Below are 27,230 nucleotides of genomic sequence, written 5' to 3' on the forward strand. Positions count from 1 at the left end.
ACAAGCAGTAAGCATTAGCAGCTTGCAATGAAGTCAGGAAAAAAGAGAATTAGCGTAAAATCAGACATTTGAAAAATGTTTCTTAAGGCAAAGGTCATGAGATTCCACCCCAAGGGTTACAGATTGGCAGCCTACAGGCCCAATTGAGTCAAAAGGCAAGTTTTGTCTGGCCTGCACAGTGTTCTTTAAAAACGTACACTGTCTGCCAACATTTAAAAATCAGGAGATTTCACATAACCTCTGGCTTCTTCTCTTTACAGAGCAGATGATTGGGCAGCAACAAGCCCTGGATTCCCACGTGGCACCCAGAGCTGGAGTCGCGCTCAGAGAACCCTGGATTCCCACGTGGCACCCAGAGCTGGAGTTGCGCTCAGAGAACATAAGCTCCATGAAGACAGCACTTGCCTTGCTCACCCAAGTGGCCCCAGCACTCGGCACAGTCCAAGGCATGCAGAAGGGTTAAATGCATGGTTGAATGAGCCAGTGATTATCAGCTGCCCTGTTTAAATAAGACACACACTCTCCAAGGGGTTGCCCCTCTCTCCTCCCTTTAACTGTTACTTGCCTGGCCCCACCTTGCTCTGTGCTTTAAGTTTTTTCTTTAGTTGGGACACCTCACGTTGCCTCTTGATATTAGTTCCCCACAGAATTCAGTCTGATGACCACCTATGTGGACTACTGAAGTGAATGATAATGCAATGGTATTCTTTAAGGATTATAAAGACCAATCTAAAATAGGAGCTTCCTTTAAAGTCTGGCATCACCATCATCATCATTCACCCTGCAGGCAGGACAGTGCATAAGAGGACCTGCCAAACTCCCTTCTGTTGCTTGGAACAAAGCAAGTACTTCTGATAGGCTTCAGATCTGAACACTTGCTTATTCATTCAACAAACACAAAACTCCTTCTAAGTGTTTTTATGACTAAAAGTCATATGATATGTCTCTTTCACCTTGATGTCCAGAGATTTAAATTTTTATTAACTGAATGAATGAGTGGTGGTAATAGCTGTAGACAATAATTATATTGTGAATCTACTAAGTACTAGATACCTGCATTGTTAACTTATTCTCACAGGCTATGTGGTGGAAATTAGTATCCCTCTTTTACAGAAAAGGAAAAACTGAGACTTAGTGAGGTTAGGGGATATGTCCACATCATGGGCCAAACAGGGATTAGAACTCAGATCTTCTTGGCATCTATATCATGTACCTTCCATTGTGCTATCAACCTCTCAGTTCAACTCTGTTCTCCAGGTAGTGGGTTACATGGTGGCCTGTAAAAAGGATATGTCCAATCCTAACCTCTGAAACCTGTGACAGCAATCTTACCTGGAAATAAGGGTCTTCGTGAATGTTATTAAAAATCACTGAGATGAGATTATCATGGATTTAGGGTAGGCTCCAAATCTAGTGACAATTTCTGTAAGAGGAAGACAGGACATGGAGACGCAGGGAGAAGGTGAGCTGAAGGCAGATACAGTGGCTGGAGTGATACAGCTATAAGCCAAAGGATGCTGAGAATTGCCCCCAGAAACTAAGAGAGGCCCTCAGGTCCTCCAAAAGGAACCTACCCTGTCAACCCCTCACTTTCAAACTTCCGGACTCCACAACAATGAGGATAAATTTCTGCTGTTGTAAACCATCACGTTTGCGGTAACTCGTTATGGCAGCCCCTGGTTCACATCTTGAGGAAGTTCCCTAGAGATATTTGCTTCTGCTGTCCATGGATGGGGGGTGGAATTTAGTTTCATTCAGAATCCTAAAGCTTTACTGATCTTCTCTGCCTCAGAAGCTCCCTATTTCTGATTGAGCCTTTCACTATGAGGTACCACACAGCTTTACTCAGAACCATTCGCACAATTCAACAAAAGCGAACTCAGCTGAGAATCACATCTTTTTCATTTGTTTCTTTGAAAGCACAGTAGCACCTTTGACAGGAGTGGCATGTGGTCTCATGCTTTGGAGCAATCCAGTTGAATGCAGCAACAGCAGACCCAAGCTCCTCTCACCAGATGAACACTATGGCACGATTATTAATATGGGAGTATAGGAAAGAAGGTGCCATTCTGTGTGCAGAATTCTGAGGCAGCTACTAGGTGCATGGGAAGATAGGTAACAATCATGATAATCATTTTTATGGTCATTGCTACCGTTACTGAATGCCATGCTGTCTGAATGACTTGCCAGACTTTTTTTCCACTTAAGTCTCCTAGTCACTCCACCCTTGTTTTAATGAGGACGAATCTGAGACTTGGAGAGTTAAGTACCAAGTTCAAGGTCGCCCAATCAATAAGTTGAGGGTGGTGGCAGGAAGAGGGTCAAACCAAGTGCAGTGGGCAGCTTGAGGAAGTGGACCAGAGGTGGTGGGTGGGGAAACATGGCTGGAGTGACAGTGTCCTGAACTTGGAATGCTCTTTTGAGAAGCTTGGACTTAATCTACTCAGCTGTGCAAGTTGCCTAAGGCTCAAGCGTACATCTTGGGAAGATAATGTGGGACTCAGGGAGTGAAAGCATGAGAAGTTTGGACTTAATCTACTCAGCTGTGCAAGTTGCCTAAGGCTCAAGCGTACATCTTGGGAAGATAATGTGGGACTCAGGGAGTGGAAGCATGGTGAGAAGGCAGAGAGAAGACCAGCTTGCTCCTCTCAACTACAGATGGCCTGGAGGATGGTGGAGGGGGTGGGGGTACACAAAATGGATAGGTTTGAAAGGTTTGGGTGAGGAAGACTTGGCTTGATTTTGGAACCACATTCAATAGCCTAGGGAGAGAAAAGCTGTCATGGGTAATCCAGGAGTTGGAAAGATGAGCAAACTGTCCACCACAGCAGAAGGGACAGGGCAGGTGTGTCTGGGCACATGTAATGAACTCAGTTAAAAAAGTAAAATAAAATAAAACTGATCTTTTTGCCTCTGGAACCCATAAAATCCAGAGGTGTTTGGTTAGCAGATGGTGCTGTAGCTTCTGCCTTTTCTCCTCAGATCTCATAGATTTCCTTCAAGAGAAATTAGTTGGATTTTAGAGGGTGTATCTCCAAATTAAATCTATGAATAGCTTTAAGCTCTCTAAAGGAAACAGCCTTCATACCGTGGCACTATGATGCAAGACGTAGAAGCTGCTGGCCTATTTCCCCAAAAGCCCCACTTTTCCAGCAGCAGGACAAGTGTGTCTCATAGGCCCAGAACTCACCGGGACACAGAGCACCCGGAAACACTGTCTGTATCACAGGTAAGAAATTGCCAAACTTAGCAAGAGAAATGTAGAACTGAGAGTCGCCTCAGCCTCCCTGGGGAGCCCATTTAGGACTGCCTACAGGGCTGGGGGCTCCAGAGCCTCTTTCTTGCTCCTTTTGGGCTGCCCCACCTCCTCTGAATAGCCATGCCACCCTCACTCCGTGCATTACCAGAGGAAAAGAAGAGTTAGTAGCCCAGGGCCAACATACCAATTGGCCAGGGTCTAAGATGATCTGAATTCTACATGCTGATCTCAGTTAAGAAGCAGGTGGAAAGGGTGCCAACAAGCACTGGCCACAGAGTCAAAAGATTAGTTTCTGAATTCTGGCTCAGCTTGTCAACTAGGGAGAGCCACAGATCGCTGGTGGTGGGGCGTGAGGGATCTCTCAGAACCACTGTTACTGCCATTGTGTGTCCTGCAGTGGCAACATCCAGCACCTGTGTCACTTTTCTGGAGGACTTCCCTTGAGCTATTGGAGCCCATTTTTGCCTGTTGCAACCTCAGCTAATGACTGACAGGTGCACATATATGAAAGCCCAGCTCCCTAAGCTCAGGGTGGGATGACTCTGAGTGGCAACTTAAATGACTGAACTTCAATGGCTGAAACCACCTCCACAAGGCTTTGGCTCAAATCATACTCTTGCTTAGCTCCTCCCCTACTGTCCTGATTCCCCGTTCCTGTCCCAGGCACACCCTTAATAAATTACTTACACGTGAAACCTCATCTCAGCGTCGGCTTCCAGGAAGCCTGACTTAAGATAAGGATCTACTCAGGGCTGTTGTAAAGGAACCACTTCTGAAAGCTATGAGCAGAATGTCCAGCAGGAGAGTCACAAACGGCAACATTTGGCATCAACACTTGTTGTGTTTGGCTCATAGAGACCTTAAAAAATGTGAAGGGTCTTGCCAACATTTAAAAACTGGAAAATTTCACATAAAAACCCTGATCTCCCCTTGTCTTAAAAAAAAATCAGAAGAGTTGGGCACACTAGGTTTTCATTCCTGCACGCCAACATGGGCTGGGCTAGGGGCAGTCCTAGCCTGTGCATGGGGCATTCCCCTCCATCCCCGTTACTCACGCCCAGGACTGTCCCAACCTGTAGTCATTTGAATCAGGAACCTATAGTCTAGCACATAGAAAGTACTCAATAAAGTTGGTTGAATCTGAATAAGGTCTCATTTTCCTTGAAAACAATTCAATGCAGGGGCTGCTGAAGTCCAGGGGTGAGTGATTGTGTAAGAGGATGCATTGCTCTGTACCACTCTGACTCTGTCCTCATGCCTGGCAAGGCATTGATGTACACTTCCATAAACACTCTTCTGAAAGAATATAAATCAGTAACAAGAGCTGTCATGATAGGAAATTTGTTTGACGGGGAACACTACATAAAATGAAATAAAATCACTCGTGGTTTTAGCACGTACGCGAGAAAAACAAAAACAGGTCTTAGTTTCAGATGTTGTTTTATGTTGCCATAAATAAAAGGATGGCTACAGCTCAAAAATTACATTTTAACATTTCAAAATGTTGACTTGCCCAACCTGGGTACTTTAAAAAAAAAAAAAAGAAATGATTGTAGTAGAAGCCCTTTTAACCAACGAAACTGACAGTAGGTCATTTAAGGAAGGGGAGGTTCCGTAAGCACTCAACCCAGATATTCAGCCAGGAGTGTCCAGGGTGCTGTGCAGGTTGGTCATTGTGTTTCACAGAGAAGTGGCAAGCAGCAATTAATGAGCACATCTGTTAAGTGGAGCTCAGATAAGACAGTGTCTACTGTTGAGAATGCACCTCACAGACCTTCAAGGACAGGGGACATAGTTGACCAAGGGTATCAAACGCTGAGCTCGGGAATTTATCACCTCATTTGCACAGAGGCCAAGCTCCAGAGCCAATGACTGAGAGTGGTGGGAATACAAAGGGAGAACCCTCCTGGGAGACAAGGAAGTCTTCTGAAGGCTGATTTGACTCAAAGACTCCCCAGCAGCCTCGCCAATAACTCCCTAGAGTGAACAACAGTTGAGGGTGCTTGACCTAAGCCTCCGTCCCTCTCTTATTCACCCACAGTCCTGCTCGCATTGCAGTCTGATGCTCTTGGAGACCCTTGCTCTCCAATTCCCTTCCCTGCTTCTCTCACCCAAGAGTTTCTCATGATAAAAATCTTTGCAGCTTTAATCCCATCTTGGTGTCTGCTTCTGAGAGGACACATTCTGCACTGGAAAATTCCTACTGCCCACATTTGGAAAAATCTGTCTATTCTACCCAATAAATCAAGGCTCCCAATTTCTGTGTATTCCCATGAATCTAAAGGTAAAAGCACTTGCAGAGGAAACCTAAGATGAGTGGGCTTTGAGGAATTGAGTATCGAAGTAAGAGAAAGGGAAAAAGAAAATGAAGAAGGCTTCAGGGGGAGGAGGGGGGTCAAGGGAAAAGAAGGTGACAACTTCTTTGTTTTTCTTCCACTTGGACAATTTTCTAAGAATATGGGCATGGAGACCCCTGAAATAGCCTATTCACACCACTAGAAACAAACTCTCTGAGACTTTATGCATTACTTCTCTTGCTCCCAGAATTCCAAATGTTAAATTGCTATTTGGACATGAAATTTATCATCCTCCAGGACTGCTGGCCAAGAAGTCCTTCGTGGTGACAATGACAACCACAGGTTGTCACTCTCTGTATCCCACACCTCAACATTTCTAGATTTTCATTTTGTTGAAAGGCAGAAAAAGGGAAGTAAATTGGCTTATGAAATATGTAAAATGCACCTCATAACCAAGAAAAGAAAGAACACAACAATTCACACACATTCTCTCTTCCCTTTGTCTCTCTGTCTCTCTGTCTCTCTGTCTCTGTCTCTGTCTCTGTCTCTCTCTCTCTCTCTCTCTCTCTCTCTCTTTCTCTCTGCTAAGAGAGTTAACATTATAAGGAAACCTTCAGGCTGGTTATTTTATAATTCACAGCAAAATAAAAAAAGGAGACAAAATCAGCAGCATCATTTATAAACCCTGGAAAATGGAAGTTTCCAAGCTGTCATAAATAAGGATGGAAGCATTTGCCAAGTCAGAAATTTTGCCAAGTTTGAAATCCACTCAATCCTTACATCTTGGAGCTCAGAACGGAACACCAACCTTTTGGGATTTGTAATCATTTCTTCTCAGCAAAACTTCTTGCTATTTATAAGGAAGTAAAAACAAAGAGCAAAAAATACAACATGAAAAGTTTTTTAAGAAGAGCTTGGAGTGTTATAGCACAGTGAGCACTGAGGAGGTGATAATGGTAAATGGTGTATGTACGGGGATTAGATTCCCATTTAATCAAATAGAGCTGAAAGTACATGGTATTCCTATTCCATAAGGGTGTGTGTGTGTGTGTGTGTTTGTGTGTGTATGTGTGTAAATTCTTGTACCCTTTCTTTACTTGAGCCTTTCTCTTTCTCTTGCACACACACATAAACACACAAGCTAAGTACATTCCACCCAACAATTTGAAAATTTTAAAGTGTGAAAATTAAAGAAAAGACCATAAATATGGTGTTTGTCTTGAGTAAAAAGAGAACTGGAAGAAAAAGAAGAAAATGCTTTTTAAAAAACAGATAAAAGGGAAAGAAAAAAAGAGAAAACAGGTTACAAGGGCAGGGATACCTTATGCATTTACACCAAGTCAAGAAGAATTGCAGTCACCAAAATGAAGAACAGAGGTCTTATGGCTAGCTCAGAACTTGCAGCCTAGAGACACCCAAGAGACAAAGGAAAACCATTGGCCTCAGAGAAACAATGCCAGAAGCAGGGATTTTATAGGAAGACAAATCTGATGTGTGTGACCTTGGAAAAGTCATTTAACTTTCTAAGCCATTGTTCTCTTATTATGGGCAGCAATGGTATCAATATTATAGACATTATCATCAGGCTATAGCCCATAAGGCCAAAGATGGAGTCGGCTTGGTTTGTGGAGGTACCTCCCAGTGCCTAGCTCACTGGCCGACATATACACTTGATCCTTGAACAACACAGGTTGGAACTGCTTAAGTCCACTTATACACACATTTTTTTCAATCAATATATTGGAATTTTTTAGGAGATTTGAAACAATTTGAAAAAATTAACAGTTGAACCTTGTAACCTAGAAGTATTGAAAAAATTAAAAGTTAAATATGTCATGAATGCATAAAATATATGTAGATACTAGTCTATGTATTAACCAACTGTTTATGGAATTAGTAAGACTTCTGGTCAAAAGCAAGCTATTGGCCAGGCATGGTGGCCTGCACCTGTAATCCCAGCACTTTGGGAGGCCGAGGCAGGCAGATCACTTGAGGTTGGGAGTTCAACATCAGCCTGGCCAACATGGTGAAACCCCATGTCTATTAAAAATACAAAAATTAGCTGGGCATGGTGGTGCACACCTGTAGTCCCAGCTACTAGGGAGGTTGAGGTAGGAGAATCGTTTGAACCTAGGAAGCGGAGGTTGCAATGAGCAGAGATCACACCACTGCACTCCAGCCTGGGCAACAGAGCGAGACTCTGTCTCAAAAAAAAAAAAAAAAAAAAGGCAAGAAAAAAAGTAAGCTATTAGTAGTTAAGTTTGGGGGCAGTCAAAAATTATACTCATATTTTCAACTGTGCAGGGAATTGGTGCCCTTAATCCCCACATTGTTAAAGGGTCAACTGTAATTGACACTTAATAAATATTTACTAGAGTAGGAAGAGATTTGATGGAAGATAAAATGAGATCATATATTAAAGAACATAACATATGTCTCAGGGTTTTGTCAAGGAAAAATAACTCAACCCATATGGTTCAAATGAAGAGATATATTTTAGGGCCACACAGAGAGGTGTGGGCGGGGTAAAGAAACAAACAGGAAATAGGCACTCAGAGACTGACAACAGTGGGAAGCCCTTACCAACACCAGGAATGGAGATGCAGGAGGGGAAAATAGCTTTGCTGGATCCCAGGGAGAGCTGGAACCACAGAGAAGGCGCCATTCTGCAGGACTCCAGATAGGGAGGACTGAGCCTGTTTAAGGCTGGCACCTCCACAAGGGGAACACAGCAGACATACCCTGAACGTCTCCTCTACCTGAGACCTGCCAGTGCACCCCACAGAGTCAGATGCCCTGGGAAGCCAGCAGGAGACCTGCATGTAATTAGACGTGGCATTCAATCCAACAGAGTTGAGTCAAGGGTGATGGAGAGGTAATCAATCAACCTCCCCAAGACCCAGCAGCCTCGAGTAAATGCAAAGAGGAAAATCTGCCTTGAGAACAGTCTTTGAAAAACCTGGAAGCTCCCTCAGAGGCTGTGTCCCAGTTCAGGTGACAAACCTAGAACTCCTCACAGAAGGTAAAACAGTGCTGGCGACTCTGTACTTCCTACCCCTACTAAAGGGGCTTGAGGTGAAATTGCGTGAATTTACTTGAGGCTGAATTAAAATCCTTAAAGCAAACAGCCGTGGCCTATGTTTTTATATAATAATTCAGCACGACTGATTACAGCATGACGAGAATTATTAAAAAGAGATGGAAACGTGGTTAATAAACACAAAAGAGGTTTCTCCTTTCCTCCTTGGCGACAGGTTAAAAATTTTAAAAAAGAGAGGGGGGGAACTTTCTGTTCAATAATTTATGGTCAGGCAGAGATTTTAACTCAGTAAACACAGGCTCCAGGGTCTTGTAGCGTGTGAGATGGGGCTTGACCAAATGACTGGAAAATTAGCATGTGCCCTTGGCAGTCTCTCTCAGTTACTGGCTGCCAGACAGGACATTTGAGGACAGGCACATCGAAGTGACCAAGCTGCTCCAATGCTGCTCTGCCTCTGGGTGTTTGAAACACAAGGAACAGCGCAGGCATTTTTCACCACCTTGTTCTGACGTCTGGATTCTGTTCATGGAGGTGGCAGGATGTGTCCTCAACACCCTTTCCCACCAGGCCCTTTCCACTTGCAAGGTTTCCCTCAAGTTCACTCATCGGAGAGTAGGGACTACTCCAAAAGAATGGGAAGTACTAAACTTCAAGAGTGATGAGAAAATTCACCCGAAGGCAATCAAAAACAGCAAATCCATCTTCAGTTACAACAGACAAAGCAAACGTGCTCTGGTTTTTTTCATTAACTAATTAGCAGTGAATAGAGACTTGATGCAACTTCTCTTTTTCACAAGGTAAAATTTAAAATGCATGTGCCAATTTCACTACTGTGCCACATACTTGCAAGTCAAGATCTGCAAAGGATTTGTTCATGGCACAAATACCTGAGGACTTGCTGGGATCAAAGGGTGCCTCTCCAGTGACTTCAGTTAACTTCACAATTCTACTTTGCTATAACAATAACACAACTCCCAGTGCTAGTAGGAATGGCCACTGGGCACTTACATGAACCTTAGAGTTGCCACCATCTTTCAAATTGTGCCCTAGACACCTGGCTGGCCTCACTCTAGCCCCAGCCCAGTTCAAGAATCCAGTTCACATCGGGAGCACCAGCTTTACAGCCAGCCTGCCTGAATTCAAATCCTAGTTTTAACTTGTTAGCTAGGTAACCTGAGGCAAGTCCCTCATGGGTTCCATTCCTCAGTTTCCTAATCTTTAAAATATAGGCAATAATAGCTTTGGCCTCATAAAGTTGTTGGGAGGATCATGAAGCACTTAAGTTTGAAGTCAATGCCTGTCACCTATCATTACCTCTTAGGTCCTGTGGTAGAGCTCACTAAAGGATGTGTTAGGAAAGGTGGTAGCAACAGTAAAATTCTCCTAAATTAAGTGCTAGAAAAACATCAATGCCACTCACTTAAAAAGATTTAATGATAAGAAAAAAAGTGCAAATTATGAAGTATTTTTAAGAACATGAAATTTGTGACTTCAAACATGAAGTCGTTCCAACTAGGCCAATCATGTGTGGCCTCCTAGAGCTATTACCAGAAACGACTTCAGGAAGGAAAAGAATAATCTAGTTATTCATAACTCATTGCCTGTGAATACTTGTTTCTAAGTCTTGAGGGAACTTGAAACTATCTTTTCTTTGAAACAATCTTCTGGCTAAGTTGTTACTTACATTCTTAGCCAAAGATTTTTCAATAGATAATTCAAAAATTAAAGTTAATGCAGTCCCTGTTGAAATGGTAAAAAGAACTCCGAATTAATAAAATGAGAACTAGTGAGGCCAGCTGTATTCACTGTAAGACATTCAGAGCTATTTCTCTAAGAATTCGCAAATGACAGACCATCATTCGAACTCATGGAACTGTTAGGATACTGGCCAAATAAATCAGAACCTCTTATTTTATCAAAATCAAACTTGAGGCAGAATCAGTGTGTAAGAATTGGCTTTGATAGAAGAATTCAAGAGCAGGATCCTAATAACTCCTGAAACAATTTCAAAGTGGTCTTCACAGGTTGGGCCACACCCAGGATGGCCCAGTGAGTGAAGTTTCCTTTCATTTGGTTTCCATTATTTGCAACCACACAATCTGCATATGACCGAGATATGCAAGTGGGTTTGTAATTCTTGGACATTTACTGAGATACACCCAACGACCCGCCAACCAGAGCTCTTTTGAAGTATTAGCTATTAGCAATACCAAGTGTCCCACTTGCCAGGCAATGTGCTAAGGGCTTTACCTGAGCCATCTCATTTAACCCTTATAACAGCCTAGTGAGGTAAATATTGTACTATTCTTATTACCATCATCTCATTCTGCAAAGGAAGAAACAGAAGCATGGAGCAGTGAAAGAACTTTCCCAAGATTATATTGTTTGTGGACATAGCTGGGATTCAAACCTGCATAGTCTGCGACAAACGCCTGCCACTCCAAATTATCATATGACCTTCAGATGTTAGATGCAACCTGTTCTCAGTTCAATAAATGGAGAAGGGAGTTTGGAAAAAGCACAAGTCACTAACACTGAACACTGAGTTTTTTTTTTTGCTTTTTTGTTGTTGTTGTTGTTGTTGTTTTGTTTTTTTGTTTTTTTTGAGATGGAATCTTGTGGTGTCACCCAGGCTGAAGTGCAATGGCGCAATCTTGGCTCATTGCAACCTGCGCCTCCGGGGTTCAAATAATTCTCCTGCCTCAGTCTCCCAAGTAGGTGGGATTACAAACACCTGCCACCACGCCCAGCTAATTTCTGTATTTTTAGTAGAAACAGGGTTTCCCCATGTTGGCCAGGCTGGTCTTGAAATCTTGACCTCATGATCCGCCCACCTTGGCCTCCAAAAGTGCTGGGATTATAGATGTGAGCCGCCACACCCAGCCCAACACTGGGCTTTTAAAAGAGGGGCAGTATACTTGACAAAGCATGAGGTCACACTAGATTAGTTTTTCCAATCCCTAAGTCCGATTTAGAGCAAAATCCTGTGGGTGTTAACAGAAGGGGATGGCAGGCTCAAATGAATCAGAGCCTGAGGTCCTACAAACCTCACTTTACATCCTGTTTTCAGTGGGAAAAATGGGGCAGGAACCATGCAGCTGACCTGAGGATAGAGACAAAAGGGACATGAAGTGTGGGCACCATGCTAACAGTTATGGTCTCATGGTATCTTCCCTCTACATCCAACATGTTCCCCTCTCTCTCTCTTTCAAGCCCAAGTCATTATTTTATATGTCCACAAAGTCATTTGGAATAGACAAACAGAGCATTGACTATACTCTCTTGTTGTGACCTGGGTCATTTCAAGTTTTTTAAATACCAAAGGGCTTTGCCATGGAATTTAGGGTTTTAAAAAAAATTCCCATAAGCTTTTTTTTTTTTTTTTTTTTTTTTAAAGAATTGCCTTTTAGCCAATGAAAATATTTCTGATGCAAGAATCAGTAAACAATAAATGGACAATTCATACTGACAGAAATTTTAAAAGTCCTTTTTGGGGGGATAATTTATCACAGAATCTGAAATGGGTTTGGGACTCCCCTGAAACTCTCAGTGACATTTCTCACACTATTTCTTCTAACGTCTTCAGTTCTGAACACAACCAAGGGTACTCGGGTGACAGCACATACTTGAGGAGGTGTGAGGAAGTACACAAGATCTATAGAGAATGCAAGACACATGGAGTGAATTATCAAACTTTATTGGCTTGTTAAAAATGATTGAATTCAGCAAGTACATTTATGATCTATCCACATTGCTAAAACAGCACTAAAAATAAAATTTTTAAAAATGATTATCCATTATTTACAGAAAACGTGGAAAAAAATGGCTTTTAAACCTGGAACATTATAGGGAAAAAAAAAAACACACAGGGCATGAGAATGATTCACAGGCTGCCTCTGGATTACAGCAAATGGTTGAACATGAAGTGAGTGAAACTCAAGGATTTGTCTTTCTTAGGAATCTCTTGTTACTTTGCATATGTTTATACTCAATTCACAAATGGATTGTCTTACAATAAAGGTGATTTAAAAAATCTCTATTCCTTTCTTTTTGCTTTTCACACATTTTTTTCCCCCATAAAAACCTACTGCAGTCATAGTCAGTAGTTAGGGGTGGGGGTTGGTTCAACACATTCTGGGTGCTCGTTCATGACCATGCCAGAGCTACACTGCAACACCAGTCTGAATTAAACTTAGAGTTACCTCACCATCAAAATCAGGTGGCTGGGACGTCCTTTTGCCTCTGAAGCCCAAAACTTGAAAATGGACTGACTTTAGTGGGAAATTTCCTTCTACGACAGCCGTTTTCATGGAACTTTCCTGGGCTGGGAGTTCTGTCAACCAAATTCAGTGTGGCAGTACCTGGCAGCAAATTCAATTCATGGTCTGTCCAAGAGAGTCCTTAATCTCTCCTATGTCTTTAGATGAACCTGGCATGGTTTGCAGGTACTACAGGCATGTGAACATAGCAGAGCACACTTAATAGAGTGGTTACTTCTGTACTAATTTCCCTGGAGATGAGTCAGCTAAGCTGCACAACTCCAGAGGCTCTGGGACCATAGACTAGATGTGACTGGCCCTGCCCACATGGCTGGATGCACCAACCCTGAGAGACCCTATATTGTATGGAATTGCTTGTCCTCACTCCAGTTGTCCCTCCGTATCTGGAGTCTGGACAAAATAAGATGAAATGAACTTCTAGTGTAGTGTGAAGGAATCAAACTCAAACCAAGAGGGAAGTTCTAGGCAGCTAGCACCAAAACAGGTGGAGGTGGAAATCATGCAAAGGAAGAAAGCACAGGTCCTCTGTAGTATCCTGATTCCATTTTGCAATGGAGGAATAAAAAGTTGTGTGTGTTTTAATTCTGCGAAACAACCAATGAAACAAAAATACATTCTCAGTTGGTCATGGGGTCAATTTAGAATACGAGAGAGAGAGAGAGAGAAAGAGAGAAAGAGAAGTCAGGTGCCCTAAAGGAATAAAGAGAAAAGAAGAGGAGAGAGAAAGCGGGCTTCCCTCCATCATGCTCTCTCTCGCACCTGGCATGAAACTGGTGTTCTGTCTTGAGCTCCTTGAGTTATTTAGTCCACACACCGCTGAACAGGTGTCACCTCGGCTCTGTCTGAGGAGATGCTCCAAGCCTCAGCTATTCTGGGCCTAATTCAGGATTACTTGGAAAGTGAGAAGCCAAAAGCAAACTCCTGTGTTCTGTGTTGCTGGGTGGTGCTGGGATTGTTTAGTTCTTGTCCTTGCTACCTATTTCTGGAAAGAAAACCTAATGGGTGGGAACTGAAATCAGTCCCTGCTGGGAGACTGGGAGAGAAACCCCCTGAATCAATTCTCTCTCATGTGTGTTGACATTTGCTTTTCCTGTTGTGAGACGAACCTCTCTTAGCCTCAGACTGTTGGTACTTTTGTCGTCACAGAGTCAATGTCTCGTGTGAGGATACTGGACACGTTCCTTAGTCTAGCTCAGCAGCCTGAGAGGGTCTCTGGAGGCTCCCACTGAGCCATGAGTAAATATAATAAGATATAGGACTTGGACCACATTAAAGGCACCCATGAAAATGGGACATGTACTTTCCTATCTAAACCTGGCAGCACTTGACTGGACCAAGAGACATGAGCGCTGCCGAAAAGAAATTAGTGTCAGATATAACAGGTGGAAGGATTTGCTAGGATGTCTCTGGCTACACGGGAGTAGGACCAACCAGGGAATGGGTTGAGGGGAGACATTGGTGCAGAATTCCCAGCAAGGGGAGACAGCTGAGGGTCACAGCATGGTGGGAATCATAGGAGAGGAGCAAAGGTAATTGATGTGTTGCAGATAATTGGGTTGTTAAACTCAATTTCTTAGCTTGTGGTAACAAAGCCCTCAATGGCAAGGTCAGGAAGAAAGAAAAGTGAATTTGCAAAAGAAAGACACAAGGATACAGTGAGAGAACAATGATCATGTATTAAGACAAAAGTAACAAACTGGCAGCCCACAGACTTTTCTTGGCTTACAAAATATTTTAAAAATAACTGAGCCAACTTTTTAACAATAGGGACGCTTCACACAAAATCCAGGTTTCATGTTTCTCCTAAAGAATCACAAGATTTGGAAACCTGGGGTCCCATTCCTGTGGGGCACAATTGGCTGCGACTGGGGACAGCAGCCCCTCTGAAAGGGCAGGCATCGGCTCATACAGGTCATTCTGTTCATTTCAGAGACCTGCCTGGCACTGCAGTGCCAGAACCTTTAGTTGGGGAGTGACAGGCCCGATTTCAGCAAAAATGCTACCTCTCCTTTTCTAATGCTGCAAAAATGCAACACATGCCATTAGGAAGCTCTAAAAAGCACATTTCTTATAGGGGAGACAGAAAGCAAAATGATGAAAAGGGGTGGTCTAGAGTACAGAAAAGAGAAGCTATGTTACTGATCGTGATCTTTAGGGATTAAAAAACCGAAAAGAACACGAGAATCGTATGAAACAATTTTCTAATAGCCTGCTGTTTTCATCGTTCCCTAGGAGATGTCAACTGATCTTTGATATATTAAATTGCTTTATCTGTCCACTTCTCTACATTTTAAAACAAAAATCTACCTTGCAATCCTTCTAGCTGTTGGGTACAAATATTCTTCCTCTTCTTTTTTTTTTTTTTTTCCGTTTTGGGTCTGGGACACTTTAAAATAGTTCTTAAACAATCCATAGCCTTTCTATGGCTCCATGGTATAACATAAAGGCTTAAAAAATTTTTTTGTACCAAATGGCTGATTGTCAAGAACCTTTGCCGTACCGCGCTCCTGCCTGGCTCACAGCTTGAATTTCATTTTTTCTTTCAGGGTCAGGATTTCTGCTATTAGCTGGCCTCTCTGTAAATCGACACCTTCGGGAAAGATCGAAATCTAAGCAATGACAGAAACTGTCATTTACCCGCGAACAAGAAAATGGGAATTTAGAAAATATTCGGACCTCCCCACATGGAAGGCCAGCTGCCCTTACACTCAAATGGAGTTCGGAGGAAAACTGGAGAACCGGCGGCATGTTTCTGCTTTTGAGAAACCGCCCCTCTTTAAGGCATGGGTATGAAGTAGCCAAGTGAAATGCTGTAATCCATAGGATTCTGTGACAGGTCTGTATCAAGCAATAGCATATTTAGTGGCTAATGTAAAGGATACAGTATAAAACCATTATGGATATCCTTTTTATATCAAGTGGTGCCTAAATGGATCCTGGTTTATTAAGATTAATGCCTTGGTTCACACAGGATTCAAAACAATGTTTCTGACTGTGTTGGACTAGTTAAAAATCTATAGAACCTTAAAGCTACATTGCAGCCTTTGTGCAACTATTTCCAAAAAAAAAAAAAAATGTTTCCAATCTAGCTATGGTGTCTGTGTGCATGTCTAACAGTCAGAGCTGATTGTGTTTTCAAACAAAATGCTGCAGGCCTGGCTCTGAAGTCCTCCTGACAAAAAAGGAGCAGGGTGGGGTGGGGTGGGGATAGCCAAACCTCTCTTCAGGACAAGGATACTGCCTGGCACAGACTGAACACAGCATACGAAGGTCGCTGTGATGCTAAAGTGAATGAAGCAGGTGTCCATGGGTCAGACTCAGAGGGGATGCAGAAATCCGTAGCTCTAAGGCTGCCCTCTCAGCAATGAAGAAGGACATTATAAAGCACATATTCATTAGCGACCTGCCACCTCTTTGCTGCTGGGGTCAGGACAAGCTTTCCTACCCATGAAAACCCAACAGTATGACAGTATGTTGTAGGGGGACTATCCTTCTTAGAATCTCCTCTCCTGCTCACAGCAGGCCAGCCATTCTGCTCGCGGGCCTTTTCAGAGTAGAAAAGCTGCAGTTCTGTAATGCAAACAGCATGAGATACTGTGGCCTTCTCACTCGGCAGACTTCTAAAAAGCAGGTGGATCGCCGAGGGCAAATAAAAAAAGGCAAGGTTATAATTTTACCATATGCATATATTCCACTCTTAGTTATTCTGAAATTGACTATGCCGAACCTAAGTCTATAGCCCCAACAAAACAGCTGTTGCTGCTTGTTCTTGCTTTCTTTTTTCTTCTTCTTCTTCCTTTTAAATGTTTTAAATGTTTGTTTTGTTTTGTTTTGCTGGCTAAGGAACTTTAAGGCAATCCTTAACACTGTTTGACTCTCAGACTTAAGCTAAACATTTGGACTTTTACTGACAGTGAAGGAAATAACCTTTTAATAACACTCCCACGTCCCCAGAGTGAGGTTATATACACCCTTAACTCTTTAAGTCACTGTGTTATACATGAAAAAGTCAAACCCTCTGAATTCAGTGCTGATTATAGAAAATCGTACTAAAATATGTGTTACATGTAGATTAGACTATTTAGTGTGCACTTATACCTGTTCCCAACTTTAATTTTTTTTTTTAATTTTGCAGGTCAATTTTAATAAACAGAAGCAATTAAGTCAATAAATGTCAAGTAGGGTCAAAAAACACACTTTTCAGAAGAGAAGTACAATCCAATGGGATTTCATTTCAGTTTTGTATTTGAACTACTGTTAAGAAGAGAAGCATTAATTTAACATGTTTTCTTGAGGTGCTGCTTAGCTGCCTGAGAGTTGCCTCTGCATTGGTGTTCCCCAATCACAGCTCACAATATATGCAGGCTTCACATAGTACATCCTCCAAACACCTCCCACATCTACCAGAAAACCCCAGATAAGCAGCACTTCCCGGGATAAGCCAACAGCAGTCCCAAGAGTCCAGCTTACAGGGCAGCATCAACCAACAAGCACCACAGCCCCTTTCTCTGTCTTTTTCTTTATTTCAGCTACCCATCCAGTGGGATCTTATGAAACAAAACAAAACCTAAAAGAAACACAAAATAAAACATAAGTCATGCTCAAAAGAAAAATCAATGAAAATTAACATACAAGTACAATAACTTTCAAATGAACATAATAAATAAACATCAAAAATGAGACACAACACGGAATATGCTTTAAAACATAGAACAATATATAATAACAGAACAGAAGTTGGGGAAAAATGTGCATCTCATTATTGAGCAACTTAGTTTTAAACTTAAAATTGATTTTACATGGTACATGAAACAAGGAAAAGAAATGCAAAAGATTTCTGCATACAGCTCCACCCACAACTGTATCAGCTGTTAGCAGCTTACTTTAAGGAGGAAACATCTGTGTACAATACAAATGACCCTTGAAGAATTTTCATATAAAGGTTCATGCAAGAGTAAAGCCATTACTTTCAATGGCAAAAACCATGATTACTTTTGCACCAACCTAATATTTGTCTTTATGGGTGGGGGCAATTAGTTTCAACAATACCTAACTACCCAAATCCGGATTTTCTTTCCCCAATGAATTTTAGCAAATTGTTTCTAAAAGAACTGATTAGTTACTCAGCAACTGGCCCAGAGAACTGGCTAACTTTAACTGGTGAAATACTAGACAATACAAATAGTTAGATTCTTTTCTTTTCTTTTTTTTTTTTTTTTTTTTCAGAGTATTGCTCTGTTGCCCAGGCAGGAGTGCAGTGGCGAGATCTCGGCTCACTGCAACCTCTGCCTACCAGGTTCAAGCGATTCTCTTGCCTCAGCCTCCCAAGTAGCTGGGATTACAGGCATGAGCCACCACGCACGGCTAATTTTTGTATTTTTAGTAGAGGCAGGGTTTCACCATGTTGCCCAGGCTGGTCTCAAACTCCTGATCTCAAGCAATCCACCTGCCTCGGCCTCCCAAAGTGCTGGGATTACAGGCATGAGCCACCATGCCCGGCTATTCTTTTCTAAAATAATTAATTAGTTGCTTAACTTTAAGTATTATAGCAAATATCTGACACATATGGAGATGTAATATTTATTATATAACATATAATATATAGCATATAACATGCAGTATATTGTATATGTATATATTATATCTATAAGACATATAGTATATGTATATATTATATATAATAATATATAAATAATATGATATGTAATATCTAACATTAAGTAATCCTACTTAATTTATTAAGCACCAACCAAACAGCAGACACTGTGATAAATGTTACAAAAAAAAGAAAATACAGTTCCTTGACCTCAAATACTTCATTGCTCCACAGAAAAAGAAAGATAAGTAAATAATTTGCTCAATAAATGACAATGAATCTACTTTGTGCCAGTTCTCTTCTTAGCACTGTGCCCAAACTATTCTCTTTTATTTTCACAATAACCCTATGAGATAAGTTCTACTATGGTGACCTCTTCACTGTGAGGAAACAAAGGCCAGAGCGGGAGGCAGCTTGCCCAAGGTCCGACAGCTAGTGTGTGATGAAGCTCAGATTCCAACTCAGAAACTCCAATTCCATAGCCAGTCAACTAGGGCAAAGTGCAAGAAGAAGACAGTGAGCTTTCACCGAACTTGCCCACGGAAACCCAGTGGATCAGCGAAGGCTCTAGTATACATAATTCTGTGATTAATTTGCATGAATCTTTATGAGATCCATAAGTGGCAAAATAGACCCTATCATAATAGAAATCTCCAAGACATTTTCAAGTTCAACTTTGGATGGCACCTCCAAGTCCAACCATGCAGACTCTCTGTCTTCCTCCACCTGGCGTCTGGTCTGCCAAGTGCTGGTGTCATCTGCCTCCAGAACTGTAACTACCACCGCCAATCTGTGTCATCATTTACAACAATGCTAAAAGAGTCTACGGAGCTTAATTTCCACGGCATTTCTCCCTCCTGCCCTTCCAAAAGAACTCGGTACAGATGCCAAACATCATTTATGGATTTAGTCACCCACAAAAGCCCTGAGAATTTAGGAAGCACTCAGTGGCACTGATTAATTCTCCTTCATATCTGTCTCCAGTCTCCTTCTAACAGTTTCGCCTCCAGGCAAACAGAAGTTGAGCTAGTTTACCGGTGCACTATAGCACGTAAAATGAGCAGGCCAAATTAACAAATCAAACTTCTTATCTTGTAAGAGGGTGGAGCTCAAATTCCTTCCCACTGAAACAATGTGAGTATTAATATAAGGATGGCAACTTTGTCAACAAAAACAGGAGAAACTCAGTGATAGGGACAGCATGACCCCAGAATAAAAAGATTTGTTGACTCAATAACAACGATTAAACTGCTGGCATAAAGCCTTATTTCCAATGGGTTTATGGCACAGGAACTCCAAGAGTTTACTCATCCCAGCATGTTTACAGCAGTAACTTAACCAGGCTTCTCTTTCTTTGTTTCTATTTGCTATTTTCCTGCCACAAGCCCCTCCAGGCTCACTAATTATTACAGTTGGAAACACAGCTAACTTTGCCAGATGACGGTTCTACTGGACCATTGCCCTCCACTCAGGATGCAACTGCCCTGGCCCCTATTTCAATTGATGTCAAGTGTCCCTCTGCAACCTTCTTGTGCTTGCCTTTTGTGATCCATCCTTCCCCAAGAAGTAGATCTCAGCTCCACACGCCCATGCCATAAAAACAAGTGAAGCCCCCATAAAAACACATACGGCATTTTTCTTCTGAGGAAAAGCCAGCCTGTTGCAATTGTAAGCAATATGCATTCAAACTACCACTTCCACCACCCTTCACCTCAAAGAAGGCAAGTCACCCTACTCTTTCATAGCCTTGATCTTGCCATACTGTGTACAGACTAAAGATATTCCACTACATATTGAAAAATTAATTTGATTTCAAGGGAGATTGATGGCAAAATTCAATCCAGGCCACAATTTACCTACCAGGATCTCGTAACTTTTGCCCTCTCATATTATAAAAAACTCGAAGGACCACAAAATGATATAAAACAATAGAGGATTATTTTCTCCTAGTGAGGGGGAAAGTTTTTAGACCACAACAAATGGCTGAACATCTTGTGGGTTTAGCAGCCAAACGAGCTGTCTAGCTTATGAGCCTGAAATATAGATATTTTGACAATGTGACATTCTGAAGCATTTGTAGCATTCCGATGGTGCATGGTAGTTACCGTGAGACCAGCTCCTTTATCAAAAACAACTTTAGAGAAACTTTGCCACCATTGCATGCACTAGCTGAGCTATATAGGAACAAGGATAAAGCAGGTGCTCTCTGAGAAATGGGATGTAAAGTCAAAGTTGAAAACAGAGAAGGAAGAAACCGGATGTGGCCTGAAACTCAACCTCTGCTATTTGCTGATTGAGGACCTACTCATTGACCTTTTCAAAGGGAAAGGCTGGGAAGGGAAGCGAGTTGAAGGTCAGTGAAGTGCTCTGCGTTTTTATCACTGGCTCACAACCCATTTAAATTTATTTACATTCAAACATGCACACATTTTCCTCCTATTACTCAGAAGCAATCAGCCGTAAAATGGCAAGGATCTGCAGTACATTTAAATTAACAGCAATTTATCTGGAGCAAAAAGGAAAACTGCTGAGCCCAAAGGAAGTGAAGGGAACGGAAGAAAGATGCAGCTGCTATCTAAAAAAGCAAATCTTATCACATTTGTCATTGGGAGAGTTCAAGCAGAAAACTGCCAACTTGAGCATCTGTGTGGCATGGTGCCATTGGAGATGATCTGGTGTTTGGGGCACCAGGGTAGCAGCTCACCTTCATTGGAAAGCAAAACAAATGCCTTTTAAGTCTTCTGAAAATGTTTACTGAGTAAAATGAAATAATAAATTCCTGTGTTCTCGTAACATCAGGTCTCTAGAATACAGTGGGTTCAAAAAGCTTTCCATCACAAAGTGAGATGTGAGCAAGGTACAGCTGTGCTTTGCTTCAGCATCTGGGCTTAAACACCAATTGTCCTAATTTGGCATTTGTGGAGCACTTTGTATCTGTTTGTTGCTGCACCAACTATCCTTTGCTGTTGTCGCTTTTTCTCTTTTATAGATAACTCACTCAACTCACATGGTGAATATGAATTGTCCAAGGTCACCCAAGAATGAATGAGAGAGCTAAAACCTAAACTCAGAGTCTCGGAATTGTCAGTCCTTCTTTGACAAAGGTATCATTTGTACCTGTAGCAGAAATCTCCCCATATATAAATTTAGGTCCTGGTCTTGGTCCTGTTTCTTTCTTCTCTGTGCTCAATCCAGAAGTTGCTTAAACATCCCTAAAACATCCCTTTTGCTTCCCAAGGATGTACTTTGTCCACATGCTATCTCTTCTCCTGAGATCTCCTCCCACCAAATGAGCTCTCCTTTGAGACACTCAGACTATTCTTCAAGGTCCAGCGCAAAAGCCTTCTCCTGCAAGTACCTACTTCACCCTCCTCTAAACTTGTGCAGCATTCACTTCCACTCATGGACCTTCTTTTGCACCTTTTAAAACTTGTATTTATTTTCCTTTGATTTCCCCCCGTCTCAGACTGCATCCCACAGGAGGACAGAGGGAGCACATCTATACATTTTCTATGCTCAACACAGCCTCGTACAAATACCAAGAGTTGAAGGCATTTTCGGCTTCACAATAGTAAGGTCTAAATGTTGAGTTTTCTTTGTCTTAGTCTGTTTTCTGTTGCTTATAACAGAATATCTGAAACTGGGTAATTTATAAAGAAAAGGAATTCATTTCTTACAGTTACGGAGGCTGACAAGTCCAAGGTCGAGGGGCTGTATCTTGTGAGGGCCTTCTTGCTGGTGGGAACTCTTTGCAGAGTTCAGAGGCAGTGCAGGGCATGACATGCCCAGGAGGCTGAGTGTGCTAGTACAGCTGTCTCTTACTCTTTATATAAAGCCACCACTCCCACTCCTGTGACAATCCATTAATCCACTGATCCATGAATGAACCCATCCATTCATGAGGGCAGAGGCCTCATAACCCCATTATTTCCTAAAGGCCTCAACTCTTTATACTGCCACTGGGGGTTAAGTTTCAACATGAGTTTCAGAGGGGACAAACATTCAAACCATAGCAAACTCCAGTGTACTCAACAACCCAACTGAATTGAAGGAGAAGGAAGGATGCAAAACAATGCAGGATCTACTTCTTCTCATTGGCCACTGGGCGAATCCAGGCACTCCAAAGCTTCCAGTACAAAATCACATTTTTCTCAGAAGTACAGTGAAGGCTACAGAGTTAGACACGTGGACACCCAGTGAGTACTTCCTGGAGCATTTTAAGCTCCTGGGGAAAAGGTGCTAGACTTGGTTTATTCTAATTCTCACTTTGATCAAAATGAGAGTAGTGTATGTGGGACAAAGGGGAAAAAAACATGGTCCATTTATTAGCTGGAGGTGAAAAACTAAAATTACTGAGATGGTCAGGAAAGTTTTTAAAGGAAATGTTCTGGTTTGATGTTGCAAAATAAAGTTTCGCTATGAGCTGAAAATGAAAATAGAAAGCACACTTGGCAAAGCTAGAATTTGTAAGGAAAGCTAAAGTTATTGCACAATTAAAACTCAACAATTCTAAGGAGGATGTGCTCTAATCATCAGGCCCTGATGACAAGTGTCCGAGGACTCAACAACTACCATTTCAGAGACTTCACAGAGGATAGGGAATGCATCCAAAGACTGATACCATTGCCCCATCCACAGAATCACCTAAAATTGCTGTAAGTGGAGTAGAGAAAAAGAAAGATGAATTTGTGATTTGAGAGGTACTCAGATGCTCAAAAGGTTTTACTACTACCACATGGAGACACCCAAATTAATCTATTGTTCTCCTGGGGTGTGTCTAGCTTTTCTGTCTTGCTTCAGTAAACATATATTGAAAAATCTATAGGGTAGATATCTGTAGAGTGAAATATTTTCTTAAAGATGTCATTCCACAATTCTAAGTCTAGAGGGGCTTATCAGTGATTCAAATACTCCGTACAGATAAGCAATATATGTCATCACAGAAGAGTATGCACTGGCTGCTGCCACCATAGATCTTGTGCCTAAATTTATTTTCATCAAAATACCCTAGCCAGTTCTTTATAGTATATGAAGCCAAAGTGCTGAAACCTACAGAGTCCAAACAAGAGGTTAATGGATTTGTCATGAAGCAACACCTTTTCATCAGGCATCCCAAGCAATACTTCAGGAATAGAGTTTGGAGATCTTTAACATTTAGGATGCATGTTAAGATAGCAACAGTCAGCTGGGCTTATGTGTGGCTGATGTCTCTGCCTATTGCTGCAAGTCCCAAAAGTCAAATCCACTAGCAGTCTCAATTAAGCTAGAAGAGGGTCAAACAAATTACCCTCGCTTGAATACAGGTACCTGATAAATCCCATCTCCATTTAAATCAGCTAAGAGCAAAAGATAATGAAACTTCAGCTAAGCAGCAAGTATTCTGGAATGTGAAACATACATATGTGGGGTTAATAATCCCCACGAACCGACGACAATAAACATGAATTACCCAACTCTGCCTGAGAGTGGGATAAAATGCAACGCCTGGGTTCCGTCTGGCCAGGGACTTCCTGGAAGGTAGGCCAGCATCCTGTGATATAGGGCCCACAAGGTGAAACTGCTGAAGTCCTCATTCAGAGGACTGAACTGTGGCTTTTCAAGGAACCTAGTTCAAGTGGTCATCCCCAGACCCACGGAGGGTATCCCTCTCCCCATGTGCTGCTGCCTTATCGCCTCCTCCTCACTGCCTACCCCCACAAGCGAGGACATTAACAGCTCACTGCTCAAGCTCCTGCTCCCAGACCAAGGTAGGGCTGCATATCTGCTTCTGACGCTGCTGCAGGCAGATGTGTGACCCTCGAGGGTGAGGGTGGCCACAGAGCAGGGAGCTCCCAGGCTTCAAAGACACTTCTCTCGCCTCAGCTTTTTACCAAAGAAATGCATGCGCCCAAACTTGAAAACAGAGGAAGATTATGAGGAAGGAAGAAGGTTCTTTACCCAGACATCCCCTTTTTCTCTAGTGCCTTTTCCCAGGAGCAACCATTAGTAGAACTTCCTTCATCTCAGACATTACCCAGCTACAGCGAGAATTAAAACGTGCCTCTCCTCCACAGCAGGGTGGGCACAGGCTCATTTGGCACTCTGTTGGTATCTGGGGAAGGTTAGGTTGAAATGGTGATCATCCTGCCCTTTGTCAGTTCACCTGGGGCATTAATTGACATTTCTCTGTAAGAGAAATTGAAAGTCCCAGATCAGATCCTGGGAAGCATATCCAACTTAAACCCCAGTGATCATGTCTTATCCTAGCAAGGTTTATAAGGGCAGATCCCTGAATTGTTCATCAGTCTTCAAGAGAACCCACTCATTCACATCACGAGCACAGAATCCACGCTCCTAAAGCTTTTCCACATCCGGTGGCACCCTCAGGATACTGGCAACGGCAGATCACTATGCACGCTCCTTAAGCTTAGCAGGTGACCCATTTCAAAAAGCCCCATTAAAACAGAGAGCTTACTCCATCTGAAAGCAGACTCTCAATAGGAAACTTGAAAAGTGCAAAGCCAATCCCAGGGTCACAGCCTTATATATGTTCCGACTGAGGCAGCCAACAGAACCCCTGACTTGAGTTAAATTAACCCCACAGTTCTAGAAGCCTCTGCTGTCAGGGACATTTTTATTTGCTCAAAGAGCTCATTTTGGAATAAGCCCATGCTGCTAAGTCATCCCACCTCACTGTCTTTCCTAATGCTCAACAATGTCTTACAGCAGCGGGGCGTGTGCCAACCTCAGCGGTTTTACACAGCAACTCCTCTTTCTGAAGGATTCTCTCTTCTCCTTGACTCCTTCATGTTGGAGCGCAGCAAGTCCCTTCATAATTCTTTGGTTCAAGTAGAATTTATATATGAGGAAAACCCTGGATTGTAAAGGGCATAAATTTCTATATACACACGCCAGATTTCACAGTTTATTTTTCTTTTTAAAGTATGGAGGGCCAGCTAAGGCATTCCAAATATAACAGCTTGGTTAGGAATTATGGTGACCATGCTAAAAATCAACCAGATCCAAGACACTGGAAAAAAAATGCATTTTAGATTTTTTAAAATAAAAATTTAATATACCCAAAACATCTGACATTATTTTAAGAGATGTTTTCCAAAACTTACAGAAAGTTGTTTGCTAAGTCAAAGTGATTAAAAGGAAAAGGCGATTTCCTTCATAACCCAATGCAAATTCTTAGCTTAAAAAAGGAATCATCATCTCCATGAAGAACAAGAGGCCTTGAAAAACATGTGGCGGACAAATGCATTTCCTTCTTTAAATTAAAAAAAAATTAAAATGTCACATAGATGAAAAGACAGTGTAATTACATGGGCATAGCAGGAATGACTGGATTATATATTAATTTTCCTTTCATTCGTCACAATTACGGCCATTTACAATCCATCATTTAGCTGTCCAAGATCCCAGAACTAAACAGAAGCTCTTTAATTGATGATGGGATTATGTCCTAATAAACCCATCTTGAGCTGAAAATACAGTACGTTGAAAATTTATTTAATACACCTAGCCTACCAAACATCATGGCATAGCCTGACCTGCCTTAAACCTGGTCAGACACTTATATTTGCCCACAACTGGGCAAAATCACCTGGCAACACAAAACCTTGTAGGGTCTCAGTTGTTTACCCTCCCAATCCTGTGGTTGACTGAGAGATGTGGCTTGCCACCCCTGCTCAGTGTCACAGGAGAATACCGAGCCACTTTCTACTGAATGCTTATCACCGCTGCACGATCAGAAAGTTTAAAAATTCTAAGTTGAACCATCCTAAGTCAGGGACTGTCTGTACTAACTGGTACCACCGGAATTCGAATTTTAAAAAGTACAGTCATTCCATGCATTTCTTGCTAAAGGATTCATTTCTACAGTGACGCCTGAAAGAAACCCACCTGCCGCTGGTTAGACAGCAAGAAGCAGTCTAAAACCAGAAACATCTGTTTGGATCCTGTCCCTTTCCCTCCTAAGCTGTGTCATGCTAGCCAAGTGAAGGGACCTCTCTGAACCTCAGTTATCCAACTTTACAATAGAGATGAAAAAATCTAACAGGTTCTGATAACCAGAACTAACGTGAGTACCTTAGTGCTTTCCAGCTTTCCATTCGTAGGCACGAGCAGTGAACACCAACCCTGCTGCAGTAGCTCAGCAGCCACTGCCAATGATCACATCAATTGTATCATAAATCATGGGCCAAAATACATTCTTTGTCATGAGTTATGAAGTAAAACTTCACGGAAAGGAACTTTGCTCAAAAATTCCAATTCCCCTTAGAAAAGAGTGGCCCAAACTGAAAGAGTGGCCTTGAAATTCCAATTTCCTCCTGGAAAAGGGTGGCCCAAACTGAAAGAAGTCTTTAGGTTCCTGGAGGAGGGCTCCAGAACCACAGCTGGAGGGACCTACAGGGCAGGCTTGTGCCCTCTTGCACCCCTCTCAGGAGGTAAGATGTCCTTCCAGCCAAATGGTGGGTACTGGCTGCTGATATCACTCTGTGTCTGAATGCTGGCAAGTGCCAGCAATTTCACACCCATGGTGGAAAGGGTCTGAGAACTGTTCCATGGCTTTAGTTCCAATTCTGGGACCACAAGGAAGTGTTTTGCAAAAGGATTTTGCCTCTGTCCTTTATTGTGGAACTGACTCTACGTTCCTCAGTTGAGGAATATACACATAGGTGGTAATTATAAAACTACATCTTGGCCGGGCACAGTAGCCCACGCCTGTAATCCCAGCACTTTGGGAGGCCGAAGCAGGTGGATCGCCTGAGGT

The 27,230-nt window shown here is 42.2% G+C and overlaps 1 protein-coding gene across 16 annotated transcripts in view; it reads right to left on the reverse strand.

The window, feature by feature from the left end:
• LOC105498757 (neurotrophic receptor tyrosine kinase 2) overlaps positions 1 to 27,230 on the reverse strand; it is a 376,720-nt gene that overhangs the window by 216,826 nt on the left and 132,664 nt on the right. For 6 of the 16 annotated variants that reach the window (XM_071077608.1, XM_071077606.1, XM_071077607.1 and 3 more), the window contains one exon: positions 12,278 to 17,443. The exons of the other annotated variants lie outside the window; for them this stretch is intronic. In XM_071077608.1, the coding sequence (XP_070933709.1) occupies positions 17,406 to 17,443 (38 nt within the window). In that variant the 3' untranslated portion in view covers positions 12,278 to 17,405. Of the gene's footprint in view, positions 1 to 12,277; positions 17,444 to 27,230 lie in introns of those variants that run through there. 16 annotated transcript variants of the gene reach the window in all.

This window comes from Macaca nemestrina, chromosome 14 (assembly GCF_043159975.1).
Source record: "Macaca nemestrina isolate mMacNem1 chromosome 14, mMacNem.hap1, whole genome shotgun sequence".
Taxonomy (NCBI): Eukaryota; Metazoa; Chordata; class Mammalia; order Primates; family Cercopithecidae; genus Macaca; species Macaca nemestrina.